At 38.1% G+C, this 21,072-nt stretch overlaps 1 protein-coding gene across 14 annotated transcripts in view; it reads left to right on the top strand.

Annotated features, from left to right (window-relative positions):
* Window positions 1-16,400, top strand: part of CAMK2D (calcium/calmodulin dependent protein kinase II delta) — a 137,287-nt gene extending 120,887 nt beyond the window's left edge. For 9 of the 14 annotated variants that reach the window (XM_026698179.2, XM_087936000.1, XM_087935999.1 and 6 more), the window contains 3 exons: window positions 8,293-8,368; window positions 9,743-9,837; window positions 12,603-12,835. In XM_026698179.2, the coding sequence (XP_026553964.1) occupies window positions 8,293-8,368; window positions 9,743-9,837; window positions 12,603-12,835 (404 nt within the window). Of the gene's footprint in view, window positions 1-8,292; window positions 8,369-9,742; window positions 9,838-12,602; window positions 12,836-14,323 lie in introns of those variants that run through there. The other 5 variants (XM_026698173.2, XM_087935994.1, XM_087935992.1 and 2 more) reach the window with 1 other exon arrangement.
* Window positions 16,401-21,072: the final 4,672 nt, after the last annotated feature.

The following is a 21,072-nucleotide window of genomic DNA, read 5'->3' as shown; positions in this document are numbered from 1 at the left end:
ATACATAAGTATATACAGTAGGTTTTCCCCTCCACTTTTTAAAAATATGTTTAGCTAATGTACCCATGAATAAGATAAACATGAAGAGTAAACATATCAAAATTCAAAAGGTTGCCTTATCCACCTTTCATGATACTTTGGTTAAAAAGTCCGTGAATGTGCTTATGTGCAAGTATAGATTGAATTAAGTACAAATAGGAAGCTAAAATTGTATATAATAGGCTTAAAAGACTGCAGGTGTATAGTTTCTATAATTAACATCTTATTGCAAATATGAGAGAGTACTCAGCCTTCTGGTATGTGATTTAAATCATACCTTAACAAGATGTTCTCAAATTGTCTTCGTTCATGGTTTTTTTAATGTCTCGATAAATTTTTTACAATATCTCTATGCCAGAACTGTGAATTAACCTCAAGCTAATTGTCCAAGTGGTATCCAATAGATGAAGAGTATTATGTTTCATGAATTCTCTACAAATATAAAAGATACAGATACACAATTCAAAAGGATAGAGCTTACCTAAATGAGCTAGGGTATAGTGAGTCTGAGCAGTGGTATTATCAGCAAAAGTAAGAAAAACAGTTGGATTCCATAGGTTTGTTACAGCTGTCCTGCCCTACATAAGAGGTACTACAGACAAAATCAGTAAGATACTACACAGGCATCACATCAAGACTGCCTTCAAAACAGACAGAAAAATAGCAGCCATTCTTAGAAATCCCAAAGATAAAATTGACCCGGAAAAACCAAGGCATATATGAGGTCCCCTGTGCATCATGTCCAGCCACATACATTGGACAGATCAATAGAAGAATAAGTACCCACCTGGATGAACACAAAAATGCAGTAAAAAAGCTGGAGCACACTTCCTTAGTAGTCCAACACATGAAAGCCACAGATCATAGCATCAACTTCAATGGCACCAAAACCCTAGCCACTATAGAAAACCCCAGGCACAGAATTATCAGAGAAATCATAGAAATTGAAAAAAGACCCAAAAGCATGAATAGAAGAGATGATTCCACCAGACTGCCAATTATTTGGAAGCCTGCACTCACAAACAAAAAAATCTCCACACCACTAGCCAGACAAACACCTGGGGACAAAGAGATCCCCCCGATACCTCCAGCTCAAACACACCCCAACCAGGCGCCCAGATGAAACCTAGCTTCCTAACAAATGATAGCCATCCATTTACTCGGAGCCAAGCTGCACCAAAAGCCTCCAATACAGGAACACAATGTTGCCAGCCAATCAAGACACAAAAAAAGCCACAAAGCAGACAGAAGATATTAGAAACACCAATCAAGCAGAACACAGCAAACTCCAAGACCAATAAACACAGACCAAGACTCCCAACCAATCAGGATAAAGAAAAAACCATTCTGGCACAGAAGTAGGGTAGCCCCAAATTTAAAACTGAAACCACTGTAAAAGTCTGACTCCCAGACAAACACAATACAGAAGCCTGATGATGGCAGATGAGATTCTGCCGAAATGTTGCTACAACTTTAAAATCACAACTATAATGACGTGGGAAAATACCCGAACAAAGCTGAATGCCATACATGTAAGTACCCGCGAAAACTTGAGAATATATATATATATATTACCCACCTAATCCAAAAAGAAACCCCAACCAAAATCCAAGACAGAGAACAAGAAAACGGCAAAGCCCTCCTCCCATATATAAAAGGCACTACAGACAAAATTAGCAAGATCCTCCAAAAACACAACATCAAAACAGCATTCTGCACAAACAGAAAAATATCCACCATCCTAAGAAACCCCAAAGACAAAATCGAATTAGAAAACCAAGGAGTATATGAAATCCCCTGCACTGCCTGCCCTACCACATACATTGGACAAACTAACAGAAGAATAAGTGCACGCATTGAAGAACATAAGAACTCAATCAAAAAAGAAGAAACGACCTCTTCCCTGGTCCAACACCTCAAAGCCACAGGACATGAAATTGATTTTAAAAATACCAGAACTATCGCCAAAACCGAACACTTCAACAGCAGAATAATCAGAGAAGCCATAGAGATAGAAAAACGCCCACACAGCATGAACAAACGAGATGACACCTCCCGCCTTCCAGCCATTTGGAAACCTGCCCTCCTGAACAGACGAGTACCTAACATGAAGAAGGACACCAGACCCACACCCATGAGAGCCACACAAGATGCCACCACCACACTTCCATGTAGAAAACAGACTCCCACCCACTCAGAAGATGAGACACGACCATGGACCAGAAGCTGCACGGCAGCTGCATCACTACCCACTTCAAACCCCTCCGAGCCATACATGAAGCAAACCGACACCCACTATGAAGATGCAGAAGGACCACGAACTCGAAGCCAAACAGCAAGATCACAACTCACCAGCTCAAATCCCCCAGCAACTAAGACTAACCTGAGCACAACCAAGCCCCCACCTGAACAGAACACGCCTCCAACCAATCAGAACACGGCTAACCCCCAACCAATCAGAACACAGCCAAACCCCCTACCAATGAGAACACACCCCCACCCAATCAGAACACAGCCAAGCCCCCACCCAATCAAGTCCCACCCCACTGGCAGTTAAAAGGAGGAAGCAGCTGCAATCTCACATTACTCTGAGAAGCACAGAGCCGGAGACAGAAGCCTGAAGATGATGAATGAGACTTCATCGAAACGTTGCCTAGATACTTCGAATCTTACGCGGGAGAAAACCCGAACAACCAAAGATCCACATACAAATACCCACGAGAACCTCAGAAAACAAATACTGCACCTCTACGGGGAGGAAACCCACCATCTGACCAGGACTTATGAAAAACTTGAAGTCCAAAGAGCCTCCATTTTATGTGACCTTGCATTCTTATGCAACTGCCGAGATCAAAATTTAATTCCCACAAGCTTCCAATTGAAATTCCACACCAACACAGCAGCCACCAAACGCATCCTAAAAAGAACAGAACTGGCCCTAATTAGAAATGAACTTCACACAAAAAGGTTTCTCCTAGACCAAATCAACAAAGATCTCTTCACACTCCACCTCAGACTCAGCAACAAGATTCACCCTCTACTTTGGGACAAATCCAACAACTCGCTGTCTGGAGAGCCGAAACACAGACCACCCTCAAGACAGACACACACACCAACAAACTCAGGAAACTACAACAACGCCAGAAACCAACTCCTCCCCCCCCACAGCCACACATGAAACAAACAGTGCACAACATCTCAGACAAGATCCTCACTGAAGCTGAAACCAAGGTCCTTTCAAAAGGATTCAACTTTGCTGTCGCTCCCAAACACATCCCCACAGAAACCATATGCGGAGTTGAAACCAGCCTGACCAAAACCAACCCTGATGATGCTAACAAAATCAGACTTGAAATCACCAACATCCTCTGCACTAGCAAACCACCCAAAAGCAACTTATCCAAAGAAGAACAAACTGCACTACTTAACCTGAAAGAAGACACCAGCATAATAATTCTACCAGCAGACAAGGGCAATGCGACAGTGGTTATGAACACATCTGACTACCAAACCAAGTTAACCAACCTACTCCAAGACCCCGCATACAAACCCCTAAAGACAGACCCCACCACCTACCTAGAAAAAACTACCAAATCCAAAATAAAAGCCTCCCCCATCAGTGAAGAAATCCAGCAAGGAATCATACCCAGAGAAAAATCATCCAGATGCCCCAAGCTTTATGGTCTCCCCAAAATACACAAAGAAGGAACCCCACTCAGACCAATAGTCAGCTCCATAGGCTCACCTCTACAAAACCTAGCCAAATTTCTTGCCAAACAACTACAACCTTATGCAGAATCCATCAACTCACACGTAAGAAACTCATTCCAATTCATCGAGATCATAAAGAAACAAAACTTACAACCTAGCGACCTACTAGTAAGCTTCAATGTCATATCCCTCTTCACCCAAGTGCCAATAAAAGAAGCCTTGACAGCCATCCAAAACAAATACAACCCCCCCAAGCACATCCTAGATCTAACCAACCACTGCCTATCCAATACATACTTCACCTACAATGGACAAAAATACAAACAAATAGAAGGAGCACCCATGGGATCACCCCTCTCACCTGTCATCGCAAACCTCTACATGGAACACTTTGAAACACAAGCTCTAGAAAAATACGACCACAAACCCAAACTCTGGCTCAGATACGTAGATGACACCTTCATAATCTGGCCACATGGGAAAGAAAAACTGAACAACTTCCTCACACACCTCAACAGCCTACACCCCAAAATACAATTCACCATGGAAACAGAAGCCAACAACCAACTTCCTTCCTAGATGTCTTGGTATACAAAAGATCCAATGGCTCCCTAGGACACACCATCTACCAGAAGAAAACACATACTAACCGCTATCTACATGCACTCTCACACCACCACCCAGCACAGATCAATTCCGTAGCCAAGACACTCATCTCCAGAACAAAATGCTTAGCCGATGAACAACACCAAAAAACTGAACTACACACTCTCACCAACGTACTTGCAGCCAATGGATTCCAAAGAAAGAAGATTACCCACCTAATCCAAAAAGAAACCCCAACCAAAATCCAAGACAGAGAACAAGAAAACGGCAAAGCCCTCCTCCCATATATAAAAGGCACTACAGACAAAATCAGCAAGATCCTCCAAAAACACAACATCAAAACAGCATTCTGCACAAACAGAAAAATATCCACCATCCTAAGAAACCCCAAAGACAAAATCGAATTAGAAAACCAAGGAGTATATGAAATCCCCTGCACTGCCTGCCCTACCACATACATTGGACAAACTAACAGAAGAATAAGTGCACGCATTGAAGAACATAAGAACTCAATCAAAAAAGAAGAAACTACCTCTTCCCTGGTCCAACACCTCAAAGCCACAGGACATGAAATTGATTTTAAAAATACCAGAACTATCGCCAAAACCGAACACTTCAACAGCAGAATAATCAGAGAAGCCATAGAGATAGAAAAACGCCCACACAGCATGAACAAACGAGATGACACCTCCCGCCTTCCAGCCATTTGGAAACCTGCCCTCCTGAACAGACGAGTACCTAACATGAAGAAGGACACCAGACCCACACCCATGAGAGCCACACAAGATGCCACCACCACACTTCCATGTAGAAAACAGACTCCCACCCACTCAGAAGATGAGACACGACCATGGACCAGAAGCTGCACGGCAGCTGCATCACTACCCACTTCAAACCCTCCGAGCCATACATGAAGCAAACCGACACCCACTATGAAGATGCAGAAGGACCACGAACTCAAGCCAAACAGCAAGATCACAACTCACCAGCTCAAATCCCCAGCAACTAAGACTAACCTGAGCACAACCAAGCCCCCACCTGAACAGAACACGCCTCCAACCAATCAGAACACGGCTAACCCCCAACCAATCAGAACACAGCCAAACCCCTACCAATGAGAACACACCCCACCCAATCAGAACACAGCCAAGCCCCCACCCAATCAAGTCCCACCCCACTGGCAGTTAAAAGGAGGAAGCAGCTGCAATCTCACATTACTCTGAGAAGCACAGAGCCGGAGACAGAAGCCTGAAGATGATGAATGAGACTTCATCGAAACGTTGCCTAGATACTTCGAATCTTACACGGGAGAAACCCGAACAACTAAAGATCCATATATATATATATATATATATTTTCTGAGGTTCTTGCGGGTATTAGTATGTGGATCTTTGGTTATTCGGGTTTTCTCCCGCGTAAGGTTGACAGTATCTAGGCAACGTTTCGATGAAGTCTCATTCATCATCTTCAGGCTTTGTCTTCGGCTCTGTGCTTCTCAGAGTGATGTGAGTTTGCAGGTGCTTCTTCCTTTTAACTGCTAGTGGGGGTGTGACTTGATTGGGTGGGGTCTTGGCTGTGTTCTGATTGGGTGGGGGTGTGTTCTCATTGGTGGGGGGGGTTGGCCGTGTTCTGATTGGCTGGAGGCGTGTTCTGTTCAGGTGGGGGCTTGGTTGTGCTCAGCTTAGTCTTAGTTGCTGGGGGATTTGAGTTGGTGAGCTGTGATCTTGCTGTTTGGCTTCAAGTTCGTGGTCGTGCCGCATCTTCATAGTGTGTGTCGGTTTGCTTCATGTATGGCTCGGAGGGGTTTGAAGTAGAAAACAGACTCATGTAGAAAACAGACTCACACCCACACAGAAGATGAGACACGACCACGGACCAGAAGCCGCACTGCAGCTGCATCACTACCCACTTCAAACCCCTCCGAGCCATACATGAAGCAAACCGACACCCACTATGAAGATGCGGCATGACCACGAACTCGAAGCCAAACAGCAAGATCACAGCTCACCAACTCAAATCCCCCAGCAACTAAGACTAACCTGAGCACAACCAAGCCCCCACCTGAATAGAACACGCCTCCAGCCAATCAGAACACAGCAAATCCCCCACCCAATCAAGTCACACCCCCACTAGCAGTTAAAAGGAAGAAGCAGCTGCAAGCTCACATCACTCTGAGAAGCACAGAGCTGAAGACAAAGCCTGAAGATGATGAATGAGACTTCATCGAAACGTTGCCTAGATACTGCCAATCTTACGTGGGAGAAAACCCGAATAACCAAAGATCTATATATCTATATCTGTATATCTATATCTGTATCTGTATCTATATCTATATCTATATCTATATCTATATCTATATCTATCTATCTATCTATCTATCCACACACACACACACACACACACACACACATACACATACATACACACGTATATACGTATATGTGTATATGTGTATATGTATATGTAGATATATATATGGTATTCAGCTTTGTTCGGGTATTTTCCCACGTCATTATAGTTGTATATAGTTATATATATATATATATATATATATATATATATATATATATATATATATATATATATATATATATATATATATATATATAAAACATGTATTTATTCCAATATATTTCTATGTATAGCATACATATTTCTTGACAGAGCAAAGTGCCTTGATCAAAACATTGATTCTGTCGTCCTCTTCTTGTTTTAAAATATATTGAATGGGAGTTATAAGTTTGCCTGCTTACATTTTCTTCCTGAACAGTTTTGCAGGATTGAGGGGAGAAAGTTATCTGAAAACTAAGGAGGACTGGAAGGTACTTGATTACAATTGAAGAAAATGTACCTTCTCTTGGAAGTGAGAAAACTCACTCTGTGTAATAGTCCTTAGAAATTGCAAAGGGGAATAATACTACTTTCTCCTGCTCTGGGGAAGATGTCGTTTGTGTGCTATCAGCAGTCATAACTAATGTACCTGCACTCAGTTTACATGTGAATGATTATGATCTGACATTATTCCTATTTAAATTTGAAATTGCAAATGATTGCTGCAATTAATAGAAAAGAGTAAAGAATAAGTGAAGCTACAAATTAGCCAGTCTTACACTGTTTTGTGTTTTTATGTGATGGGTAGATAAGCAAACATCATGGGACTAGTTTAAACTATGATTAAATCTGTACATGTGATGTGAAATTAAGAACAATTTTTTAAAATGCCACTTAACCCACCTTTGAAATTACAAGGAGAGTAAAAACAAATAACCTGAAGGAGTATCAGAAGGATATTCTGTCAAATGCGTGGAACTCATCAAAGGATTAATTCATATTATGTCTACTCTTCCTTTTACATCCTCTCTGAATGGTTTTGAAGCTACAGAATTCACTGAAGGCAGAAAAATGGCCAAGCCATAGATCTCCAACTCTTGCTTCTGATCTGTGCTTCCAATTTGTCCATACAGAAATATGTGCAGAGGTCAGTCCATTGCACAGAATTGGATGCAATTCAACTTTTGGCTGTGTTAACAGCAAAGGATGAGGGAACTGCAGAGGCTATCTGAATGCATCATCATCATCATCATCTTTTAATGTCCCCATAATGCCTTGTGGGGTGGAGTCTGGACATCCGAATAGAGCTGAGTTTACTGGCTAGATGCCTTTCCTGTCGCCAGTGCTGAGTTATATTCAGCTGATATATTTTCATCATGCTCAGAAAAAGAAATAACTGCCTCTACCTAGGATCGAAATTATAGTCTTCTTCTGGCAAGAGCTCCACCTCTAGGCCACTGCACCACTCAAGCTGTCTAAATGCACGACAATCATAATTCAAACAGAAACAACTCAGTGATTGAGATTGTCACACAGACTTTTGTTCCATTGGCTTTTATTTTATATTTAATCTTGTCATTGTACATGTTTATTTCTTGTCTCCAGCTCGTAAACAAGAGATCATCAAGGTTACTGAGCAGCTGATAGAAGCTATCAATAATGGGGATTTTGAAGCCTACACGTAAGTTGCATTCTGCTTTCTCTTAGTTGGATATCAGTATAATATTAGATTATATTTTCAGCAACTGATTATTGTAATCAGGATGCAGTTGTAGTTCTCTGGATCATATTGACAAGAAAAATATTCTCATATTGGAGATAGGCAACCCTTTAATGGTAAAGGTATTGAGGGTTATGATAAATCAGCTCGTGATTTAAGTTCGTATCATGGACAGAGATTGGATTTTTCTGCTTTCAGGGAAGAGAAGTTAAATTCTTCTTACTTTTAACTGTTTCCATATACAGTAGAACCTCTGGTCATGAAAGCTTCTGACCACAACCAAATTGGGTTCTGACCAGTGGTGGGATTCAAATAATTTAACAACCGGTTCTCTGCCCTAATGATTTCTTCCAGGAATCAGTTCACCAAACTGCTCACAACCATTAACAACTGGTTCTCCCAAAGTGGTGCAAACTGGCTGAATGCCACCACTGGTTCTGACCAAAAAATGCACAAAAATTTTGAATCTGGTCATGAACACATACTCCGGTGGCAATCAAACATGACCCCTGACCCAGAAATTCCCAAAGACCAAACATTAGAAGACGAAGAAATTGCCAAAGTTATGGAATGAATTATGGTCGTGACCAAAGGTTCTACCGTATTTTCTGCCTCAGATTGGTAAGAAACCACACAACCAGGATTGTTAGATAGTGTTCAGCATAAAGACTTTGGTATGTTTAATATAGTTCCTAAACGTACTGTAGAGAGTGACGTGATCTGGATCATGTTTATGTCATTTACATCATCAAAAATTAGGGAGAAAAAAGAGGTGGGTCTAAGGTGCAATAGAACATTTTTGGAACAGTTTCATCTAGTAGCATCCGTCATATTTCATGTTGCAGAAATACATGCGTTAGTGCACGGGTGTCAAACTCGCAGCATCACCTTGCTGTCACGTGATGGATCGCGACATTTTTCCCCTTCACAGAGCTGGGGTGGACATGGCCTGCACATGATGCATCCAGCCCACGGGCCCCCAGTTTGACATCCCTGCATTAGTAAGAGATGGAAGGGCCACCTGAAGACAATCCCAGCTAAGAACAGCCACCTCAGAGCTCGCTTCAACGATGACATCAGTTGTGTGTGAGTGAATGAAAGAAAGAAGTAGGAAAAACACCAGGACAGCTCTGTTTCAAGGCAAAACCAGTGCCTTAAAGCTGTGGTTCTCCAAGGGGATCACAAGAAATTCAGGATTTCAGGAGCTGAGACTTTGTAAGATGTTCTGCAGACTGCATTTGAAATGTAGGCTTACTGGATTCAGTATGTACATGATGGGTTTTCACTTTTGTCACATAATATGTATAGGAGATTTCTTTCCCCCTTGCTCTGTAGGAAAATCTGTGATCCTGGTCTTACCTCATTTGAGCCTGAAGCTTTGGGAAATCTTGTAGAAGGGATGGATTTCCATCGGTTTTACTTTGAAAATGGTATGTTGTTACCTGATGTTTATGACTTTTGAGCCAAACCTTTTAGATTATTGCTACAAAGTTCATATACAGGGAGTCCTTGATTTGCGATCACAATTGAGCCCAAAGTTTATGTTGCTAACCAAGACATTTGTTGAGTTTTGCCCCATTTTATGACTTTTCTTGCCACAATTGTTAAGTGAATCATTGCAATTGTTATGTTAGTAACACAGGTGTTAAGTGAATCTGGTTGACTTTGCTTGTCAGAAGGTCACAAAAAGTGATCATGTGTCCCAAGGACACTGCAACCATCCTAAATATGAGTCAGTTGCCAAGCATTTTAACTGTGAATTGGTCCAACCCATTTTAAAGCCAGATAATTCAGATTATTTAAGGCAATAACTTGGAGGCAACATTTCTTTGATCAAGAGCCACAATTAGTTCCCCCAACCTGCTGGAAGGTCACAAGTAACATCCATTGAAGAGGAAAAATAAATCATCTCCTTTCTGCTCTCCAAAAGTTGTTTATGGTTTGTTAGAACATAGATTGCGAAGACCAGACTCCTCTCTAGAGCACTAAAAATCTCCGTTCTCATCCTGGTCATTCATATTTTGAATTGTTACCATCAGGGAGACGTTATAGGTGTCTTAAAATGAGGACTAATAGACTGAGAAACAGTTTATTTTCCAAGTCAGTAATTGTCTTGAATCAAACAGTGCATTTGTAATTTAGTACTATGCATATAGTGGCATTTTTGAACTCTTTAACTTACTAAATGTTTTAGATAGGTTTTAGATGATGATGATGATGATGATGATGATGATGATTATTATTATTTTAAATACTCTGTAGTGTGATTGTGATATGGTATTTGGGGCACTGTGCTGGAGTAGCTTTCAAATTTCATTGTATTCGTGGAATGCAATGATAGTAAAGGTATTCTATTCTATTCTATTCTATTCTATTCTATTCTATTCTATTCTACTCTATTCTACTCTATTCTGTTCTGCTTGGGTAGAAATTGATTTTGCTTAAAACCAGAAAGGATTTCTGCATTTCTCATTGTAAGCCACCCAGAATTACTTTGAGTTAAGATGGGCAGTCTAATAAACAAGTAAGTAAGTAAGTAAATAAATACCTACATACACATACATACATAACATACATAACATAACATAACATACATTACATACATACTGAGGACAAGATGAAATTTGACCAAATCTAGTGCATAGTTCTTCGCATAGGAAAACAAAGGCAAATGGAAAGGATAGATGGATGTGTGAAAAAAAATAATTTCGCTTTGGAAGACAACTACATGTGCTACTCAGTAAGCTTTATATTCATATTCTGTATCCAGAAAATTGAATTATAATGTGAACTAACAAGATAGTATAATAAAGATAGTATAATCAAGATTATATTTTAGTTTTCTTTAAAAAATTAAATATTACACCTGTAAAGAAAAGCAAAATGTTACCTATCAGCATCCCAAACTATTTGTTAACCAAATCATTTGATTTGATCGTATATCTGTATATTTTATGTCTGCCCTTTCTCAATACAGACCTATTTTAGCGCTGAATAACCACATTTTTTCCTTAGCACTAAATCTAAGTTATGTTTTTTAAATGGTAGTGATGCATCAGTATCTTATTAGGGCTTTTTATTCTTTTCATTGTGAAGAACATGATTCCTCTTGAAGATTCTGGCACAAGATTTCATGTTTACTAAGAGAAGTACGAATTTCTTTACTGTAAAACAAAGACTTGAGTTGAAGATATACAGTATTCCATAAATGAATTTGTATAAACTATACATTAAAATTTTAACACTTTGAAATATTAGAATAATAGTTCCATACAGGTGTTTTAAAAAAAGGTTCCTGTATTGGAAAGAACCCATCAATATACTACTTAAACTCTTTTTCTTATAACCTTTTCTTGGGCAAAACAGAGCAAAACCTTTTGAACCAATATACCTTAAACGCACATTATTGAAGACATTTGAGGAATTTGATAAAGAAATATGTCTGAAAGGATGACCTAAGAGATCATGGGTTGTCTAATTATATATAGAATGAGCAATCTATGATCTTGTCAGCGAAAACCAAACCAAAAATCAGTGTTTCAGTTTTATTGTTCTTTTTGCTCCTTCCAACTGCCATATCTCCAGGTCTGGAGGGGAAAAAAACCCAGCTTCAGAAGGATAATCATCAGATGTTTGGCATTTTAGAGCCCTAAAGTTGAAACCTATTTGCTTTCCTAGGATTAACGTATATGTCCTAGGAAATAAATTTGGATTTTATTTTTTTTTGATAAGTTTTAAACCTATACCAATCTCTCTAAAGAAGGAAAACAAAATCATAAATAAATAAAATGGCAAGGCCTGGAGACTCATTCAACAAAGGAATTGATGATTTGATGTAATAATGGCATATTTCACAGCAGCAGTGCCTGTATGTGAGAAATGTTTTGGGCTGCAACAGGTAGAAAATATTTTAAAATGTCAAAGATCCAATTTTGATCCTCACCTAACTTGGTCAAGAATTAATGTTTTTAACTATCTCACCATGTAATTAAGATCTCCTGTCCCAGTAAACATACATTGCTGCATGATATATTCATTGGTGTAAAGACTCTATGAACACAAACCATAGAATGTTAAATGAATTTTTCGGTGGCTGCTCAGAATTTCTATTTATTTGATCCTAAGAGGGATCTGATGATCTGGAGTGCGTTTTGTGCATTCAGGGTTTAGACCTCATATGTCTTTTTTTCCATAGCTTTGTCGAAAAGCAACAAGCCAGTCCACACCATTATCCTGAATCCCCATGTCCATCTAGTAGGGGATGACGCTGCTTGCATTGCATATATCCGACTGACTCAATATCTGGATGGAAGTGGAATGCCCAAAACAATGCAGTCAGAAGAGACCAGGGTTTGGCATCGCCGTGATGGAAAATGGCAAAATGTTCACTTTCACCGTTCAGGATCACCAACAGTACCTATCAAGTAAGTAACAGATTCATGACCCCCACCCCCACCCCATTGCAACTTTTCTACTGTCAGATAAATAAAGCCCCATGTTTACATCACCAGTGATTTGCATATTATTTTTCAGTGGGGCTGTGCCCTGAAGCAGCTCATAGCATTAAAGAATTAAAATAAATAACTGTAATAAAATCAGGTATACTTCCATAGCATGAATTCAGTGTCATTTTGAATAAAATAAATCACATTGAGTCGGTGGGAATTAACAGAATTAGGGGCATATTGGATGTAGCCAAGCAGAAAAGATCGCAAGATTTCCACTTTGTACCTTTGTTACATTTATCAAATCAGCTTTAGGAAAGATAACAGATTGTTTTTTTAGAATTTGCTTCAGTGAATATTCACAGATTCAAGAACAGAACTGAGCTGACTAGGCTGTAAACAGATGAATGTTCTGATATTAATTTGGCTGTGGAAATAACTACAAATTATTACTTATTGTGTCAACAAATGAACAAAAATCTGTGACCTCCATCTGTTTCATAGCTTTGGACTATTTTTAAAAAATGACTAAGCATACCATAACATTAAAAAAACCCTTCAACCTAAATATCCAGGTAAGTACCAGAAATAGGGAAAAAGCTTTGCAAAAATCAGTTGAAGTTTAAACTGATGAGGTTCAAAACTATGCAATGATTTCAGAATGTTATATCTGAGCTTAGGTTGTCTTAATTAGAGTATAATAGCAATAGCAATAGCACTTAGACTTATATACCGCTTTATAGTACTCTGTAGCCCTCTCAAAGCAGTGTACAGAGTCAACATATTGCAACCCAACAATTTGGCTCCTCATTTTACCCACCTTGGAAGGATGGAAGGGTGAGTCAACCTTGAGCCTGGTGGGATTCGATCTGCCAAATTGCAGTAGGAGTAGCTTGCAGTACTGCACTCTTAACCACTATGCCACCAAGGCTCCATCATCTGTTGGATAATCTTCATATTCATTCCCATGAACTTTGCTCAGTAAAGTTCAGGAAGGATCTAACCTTCGTTCACATGTTTTTAATTTCGTCCATTATAGTCAGAAAGTGGTGGGTTTATAATACTGTAGTGTTGATTCAGAAATCACAAAACCAATATCAATAAATTTGAATTGGTTGTCTGAATAGGATGAAGATTATTACTCAATCATTGTTAATGGCTAGATGCAAAAAAAAAATTCTCTTGTATAAACTTAAATCAGTTTTCACTCTTTAAAAAAAAACAATATAAGCATTTGAATATAAATATTTATATTCAATATCAGTATTTGAAGGCGAAAATAGGTTTAGCATTTGGTTTGTTTAAGTCCTTTTAATGAACAATAAAAATGATTTAAATTTGTTTGAAAATTACTCCCAGGAGTTAGCACAAAATAATGAATTAATAATTCATTCCCTCCTCCCCCCCCCCTTTCTCTTTCTCTCTCTCTCTCTCTCTCTCTCTCTCTGTCTTTTTTCTCGTTGTCTTTTAGCTAAATGTCAGCCCCACCCATGTTGTGTCCACGCACTCTGCACTTGGTTGGCTCCCCCGGGCTATCCTCTGGCCCTCTTCATGCATGTTCTCCGAGTGCATGAAGCTGTGAAGTTTCTTCAAGTGATATGTTTATGATTGCATCATTTTGTTGTATATTCCATTGATAGCTTTTGTTTAACCTTCGTTGAAGGAAATGTTTCATGGCAGATGGAAGGAGAGGTACAAGAATAAAGGGTAAAAGGAAAAATTGAAATGCGAGAGTATGTTCAGATTATACATCTCCAGTAAAAATACAAATATCTGCGTGTGCACCCTATAAAAACAAAGGTTAAAAATAATTAACTTTGTTTTAATTTTTATTCTTTTCCAAGTCATTTGTTTTAAAGGTTGTTGCCTAATGAGGATGTAATGAAATTCCTACTAACAGCATCTTTAATGTAGGATGTATGGTAGACATAGTGACAGATCAAAGCATTTCTATAGGTTTGGGAAGTTGCCTTTGCTGTGATTCACTATGTATAACTGGAAAAAAAAAGAGGACAAAATATGCAGATTTGACTTCAACAAGAATAATTGTCACTGCTGTCATTTGTTCAGCAAATGTAACGGCAAATAGTTTTTTCTTTCTTCTCTAATTGCTTATTTAGCACCATTTTTAGGGGGAAAAATAGCATTTCTAGCTTTCAGAAGCCAAACAGTGAACAGATTCAATGTAGCTTCTGATGATTTAGCTTATGGGTACAATAAAAACTTTTTTTAATCATTTTTTTGGATGTACAGTAACATATATTAAAGCAAGATATAGAGGATTTTTTAACTGATATTCTAATAAGATGTGTAGCAATCTAGAACAATTAGGTCTTAAAAGCTTAGTATCAGAAGTCTAAATTTTTCTTTGTATCAATTTATTACCGGGAAACGCCTGTTTTCTAATAATGTTGTCAAATTTAACAGCAATTTGTCCATTTTTCATGGCTTGTTGACAGCCTTGAAAGTATGAAATAAAACAGTAATTATAGATTTATTAATTTGTTCGTTTTCCTACATGTCAAATGTCCCTTGAATGTCTATATACCTGCATATATATACCTGCAAAACAAGCAGTTAAAACACATTATTTGGATAATATTTGTTTGCTTTTCTTGTATAAATATAATATTATATTTCCAAAAGTACTGCTCCTTCTATTTCAGTTTTTTTAAAATGTATTAATACTTTTCTTTCTTATTAAAGTATTTTTCTTTCATTAAGTAGGGCAATCAATTTTCTGTAACACTGTATATCGCATGATATTTTGATTAATATTCTTTTTGGTAAGTAAAAATTTACAACTTATAACAGCTTGAAAATTTTTAAAGACAGAGGAAAAAAGTCCCAATTTGTATAACTTTCGTTTCTCTATACTGATTATTAATCAAAAGTGGATCTTATTCTTTATATTGATGTTGTAAAAAATTATGTTAGAAAAATTTAAGCTTTTCTGGTGATAGTTATTACATACTTTCAACCCACAAAAGTATTTAGAACAATCATCAGTAAATGTCTCAAGCCATATTAATCTGCTAGTGGGATATTTGAAAAGATAATGGCCTCATGCATAATTTTTATTAATAAATTTCTTCTTTTGTGAAGCAGATTTAGGTGGCATTAGTGTATTTTTATGTTATGGAAATATGGCATATAATTTTCTTTACCTTTTTACCATAGCATGCGGTGATGCCATATTATTTTAGATTTTTTGTCTTCCACACTAAGATGTGAGAAATACAATGTGAGTTAGTACTCTGCACTCCACCTGAGTTATACACCTAATTTTTGCCATTTAATACACTGCAGTTTACTATGAGACAGTGTATAGGTATTTGTGTGTTTATACATATATATGTCTCTCTCTCTGTGTACACATATATATGTGTATATTCATATATATGTACATATATGTGTGCGTGCGTGTATCTATATATTGATATATTGATATAGATATATAGATATTTATATATATATATCTCCTGCCATAATGGTAAAGAACTGACAGATATATTTAAGAATTAATAAATTTGTGATTTATGCTGATATTTGATGCTTCATTGTTTTCCTTTGAAATTGCAGGCTTCATCATTCTTTACCTATCATTTACTATCAAAATGACCATTATCATAAAGGATTGAATATATTAGGGCTAGGCACCATGATTTGAATTCAGAATATTTTGCACTGAAATAATAGTTGTGTTTCGAGTTTAAAACTGGATATTCTCTCTTCCCAGAAATGTTGCTACACTCTTCTATCCATTCCAGAAATATTTTGAGCACTGCTGTTGTATTTTACAAGAGTATCTGTGGTGGTACTCCAGTTTATGGATAAAGAATCCATGTCATAGATCAAGGATGTCAAACTCGCGTCATAATGGCGCCATCACATATCATGACTTTTTCCCTCTTTGCTAAACCAGGCGTAGGTGTGGGCAGCACATGATGCATCCGGCCCACTGGCCGTGAGTTTGACAGCCCTGTCATAGATAACTTTTTTTAAAAAAAATCTTGTTTATTTCAAACAATTGCTATTACTTGTGTTATTATAATGTATTGCCATCTGGTAGGCTATTTTCTAGTTTTCTAAGAGTTGGTGTAAGAGCACTATAAGCCTAAGATGTGGGTTTTTTTGTTGCTCCCTACTAATTATTCTGCACACTTTAATGTATTAGTGACTTATATTGGGGTTAATTTTCATCATATAAACAACACAGAGCATTTTTCAGTGCTGCAGTGAATGTGAATGCAGTGACCTATTCAAAACTTGGGTCAATAGGTTTCAAGACAGCTACACCAAGACAGGTATTTCCATACCAAAAGCTAATGAAAGCCAGGTTTCACTAATATTTTAATTGAAGAGGTTGTGCTATTTTTAAAAAAAATATAAATTTAATTTATCACATGAATTGTTTTCATTTACTTATTAATTGTATTTATTAGTTTTATATATTTATATAGGAATAGTGGGTCTATGGGGGAAGATGTGGTTTGCTTTGAAAAGCCGGATAAAGTTTCTGGATAACTTACTGTATTTTTCAATTTTCAGTGTAGTATAGTGCTTCAGTGTGGCTCTAGTGGTGAACTGTCTCAGGTTCAAGTTCATCCTTAGCCATGAAGACTTAGATGATCTGACAAAGGGGAATAAACCCCAACCCATTAAAAAAAAATAGGTTGCCAAAGAAGCCATTCAGTTTTCCCCTATGCCTCCTCTATAGATAGGTTGATTTGATTTATATTCATCACAATTAAAAAGTTCATCCACTATTGCTATTCATCCATCAAAATACTATCAAATGCCCACGGTATAAAACAGGGGTCTCCAACCTTGGCAACTTTAAGCCTGGAGGACTGGTATAAATGACAGGCTGAATTTGGCTGGATATCATACATGTAATCTGATCTTTGGATTTTTCTCCCAAGTGGAAATGGCCATGATCCTACATGCTGGCATATAGTACATCATCTATCAGATCATTTACCACAATGCCCCTGTTTTTATTAACAGCAATGGCAAAATTATTTTACTTTCACACTCAGTATTCATAAATTAATATTCATGAATCCATCTGTTTTTTATTTTGTTTCCCCTCCTTTCCTGGCAGCCATTTGGCTCTTTTCTTTGATTCTTGTAGCTTGCCAAATTGTTTTCTTTTCAGAATTTATGGAGAATTTCTGCAAACACTTCATATCAAAACAACTACTTATAACGGGTTGCATTCAGTTTATGGCTGATACAAGTATGGGAAAATTAACTTTCAAAAAGGTTCAGTTTTGAGGAAAGTAAAGGGAATCAATCCATAATTGAATATGCTTAAATTGATGGTTAGTGTCATACTTTCCACTACAAATTTACATTCAATTTTCCTTTGGCCAGATAAATATAAGCATAGCAAAGCCATTTTTGGAGTAGTTGGTGGTTAAGACACCAAACTAGATACTGGGAAACCATGAGTTCTAGTCTTACCTTAGACATGGAAGCTAGCTAGGTGACTTTGAGCTAGTCACTCTGTCTTTATAATCTCACAGGATTGTTTGGGGAAGAATAGGAAGATAAAGGAATATTATGTGTTTGTCACCTGGAGTTATTTATCAAACTAATAAAGAAGTGATTAAAAAGTGGTCTTGCCCAGAAACAGGTAAAACTCCAAGGGCCGAAAGAAAATGATATTTGGGGTTTTGTTTAATTCCTGGTTGTCTCCAGAAGCTGAGTCATGTACTATTGAAGAAATGTTTTTTTCTACGTTTCAATTCCACATCTCTTCAGGGGAAATATGTAGAATAAATGAATATAAATTATCTTATGCCAAACCACAGGCTGATGAAGAAAGAGTGTGGTTCACCAGTGTTCTTATTTAAGTATGATTCAGTTGAAGTGATAAAAAAAATACTGTGGAATACACTTAAAATTTAATCAGTAGAAACAAATGTTTTATGGCTTAGTCTTACTTGAACTTTAAAAGGATGTTCTTTCAGAGTCTCTTCTGTCTACGATGCTACTCATTCTGCCAAAAGAAATGTTGGGAGACTTTCAGCATCTGTTTTGTGGATATAATCAATGCTGCCTTCCTGAATGTCCTGCTATTTTTTCCCTTCTCTGATAGACAATGAAACAAGAATGCTAGGGATATGAACATAGATCCTCGAGCACAAGGACTTGTGTAATTCCAAACAAAAGCAATAAATATAATAAAACAACCTAGTGTCTCTTCTTATTCATTTCTGTAGGCTTCATTTGAATTTCAGTTGGGCAACCAAAATATCTTGTCAAAAGAGGGTGAAAGGATGAAAGGAAAAACTCACTATAAAAAAATTCTCAGTAGTTCATGTTTTGTTAGAAAAAAATGCATATTTTTTCTTTTTATATGTATAATGGTTGAATGTGGATCAGGAAGATATTCAAATTTCCATTTGACTGCTTCAGTCAATGGACATTCTGGGGCAGGCTCTCATTGCAGCACAAACATCTTGCTAGATCAGGGGTGTCAAACTCAAGGCTCACAGGCCAGATCCAGTCTGTGGGGTGCTTAGATCGGGCCCATGGGCCTGCCTGGTTGCCCATGGTATCTCTGCCAGTGAAAACAGCTCAGGAGGGCCATTCCCCCGAAGTCCAATTTCGCTAGCAGAGGGTTGCAGGAAGCCGTCGCAGCCAGAAATGGAGTTTGGGAGCCCGTTTTCACTGGCAGAATGCTCAGATCACCACAAGTGCCCCCAACATGAGTGACATTGAGCAGACCACACCCACACTGGGCCCCAAGGTCAAACACAAACCCGGTGTGGCCCTCGATGAAATCAAGTTTGACACCCTGTGCTAGATTGTTTGGCGATAACATTATACAAGGCAATTTGTGTATCCTATCAATTGTCAGAGAAGAGGCAAGATATAAATGTTTCTAAAAATCATTTTTGTTATGTGCTGCTTTTACTGTTAGTTTAATGTCTAAACCGTCCTTGAAGTTTGTTTTTAATATCAAAGTTGATGTTCATTTGGACATTTACCAACAGCATTTGCTCTTTCCAGTATTTCTGTATCATATTGGAGAGAAGTAGCAGCAAGCAAACAGGATCTACCAATTCCATTTGCAAAATATGTGCTTGTGTTGCTGTGTTGTGAATCTCATTCTTAGCTGATGAATTTCTGACATGTTCTCACTTGTAATGAGCACCCATTATAGGAAACAGATAAAGTCTCCATCAAATCAAGCTGGACATCTGGTGATTGTTGATTCATCTATGCAAATTTATTGGCAACAACATGAAAAATTATTTTCCACTGCCATCTTCTAAAATATTTAGTTTTCCATTGTAAGCTACACACAGATTTCCTAATATTTTCCATCCAAATGTTTAGTTTTTACAGGTCTGCCAAGATCAATTGCATCCCCTGTTTTATTTTCTAGTTTATTATGAAAAGCCACAGTTCTTTTTTAGAAAAGGAAGAACTGGGCCCTATGTAAATAATATTGCAAAGGCTCTGCAAGTCCTAGTACTGAAAAGTCAAAGGCCATGGTAAAAAAAACTCTAAAATGAAAAACAATCAGTACAACTACTCTTAGGAGCGACAATAAAGATATTGAAATGATGGCCAAGAAATATGCCACAGACTAAGACTCAGTAGAGCAGCCATGATTGAAAAATATATTCAAATGCCCCGATGTGTCTGTACCTACAGAGATCAGAATCACGCAAGCCATGGTACTCCTGTGACACACTATGAAAATGAATGTTGGACTTTAAAGTAGCAGGATAGAAAGCATGTTAATACTTTTGGAAACAAACTAATGGATCATTGAATAAATCAAGCCAGAGTTCTTGTTTGACTTGCAAATGAACAGTAACAGAATTGGAAGGGACCTTAGAGGTCTTGTAATCCAACCCCCTGCCAGGCCGGAAACTCTGGTGTTGACTGGTGGGCATGACCAGGGGTGGCAGGGGCTGGTCCCTCACCATCTTTGGGCTTGCCCATGGGCCAACTTCATGGCCTATCGTGGGCTGGATTCACCCCCACAGGGCTATAGCAACTCTATACCAGGTTCAAATTGTCCTCCTTCAGACAAATTATGCAAGACCCAGCTCTTTGGAAAAGACCCCGGTGCTGGGAAAAGTAGAATGAAACAGGAGAGGATGACCAAAAGCAAGGTGGATGGAGTCACTTGTGATGAAGGCATTTTGGGGAGACACGAAGGAACAGGTGAGGGACAGATTGTTTCAGAGAAAA

The sequence above is a fragment of the Pseudonaja textilis genome, chromosome 6, assembly GCF_049901715.1.
Source record: "Pseudonaja textilis isolate UNSWEBS1 chromosome 6, rPseTex1.2, whole genome shotgun sequence".
Classification (NCBI taxonomy): domain Eukaryota; kingdom Metazoa; phylum Chordata; class Lepidosauria; order Squamata; family Elapidae; genus Pseudonaja; species Pseudonaja textilis.
The sequence above is the reverse complement of the archived record's forward strand: the minus strand, read 5'-3'. Positions and strand labels throughout refer to the sequence as shown.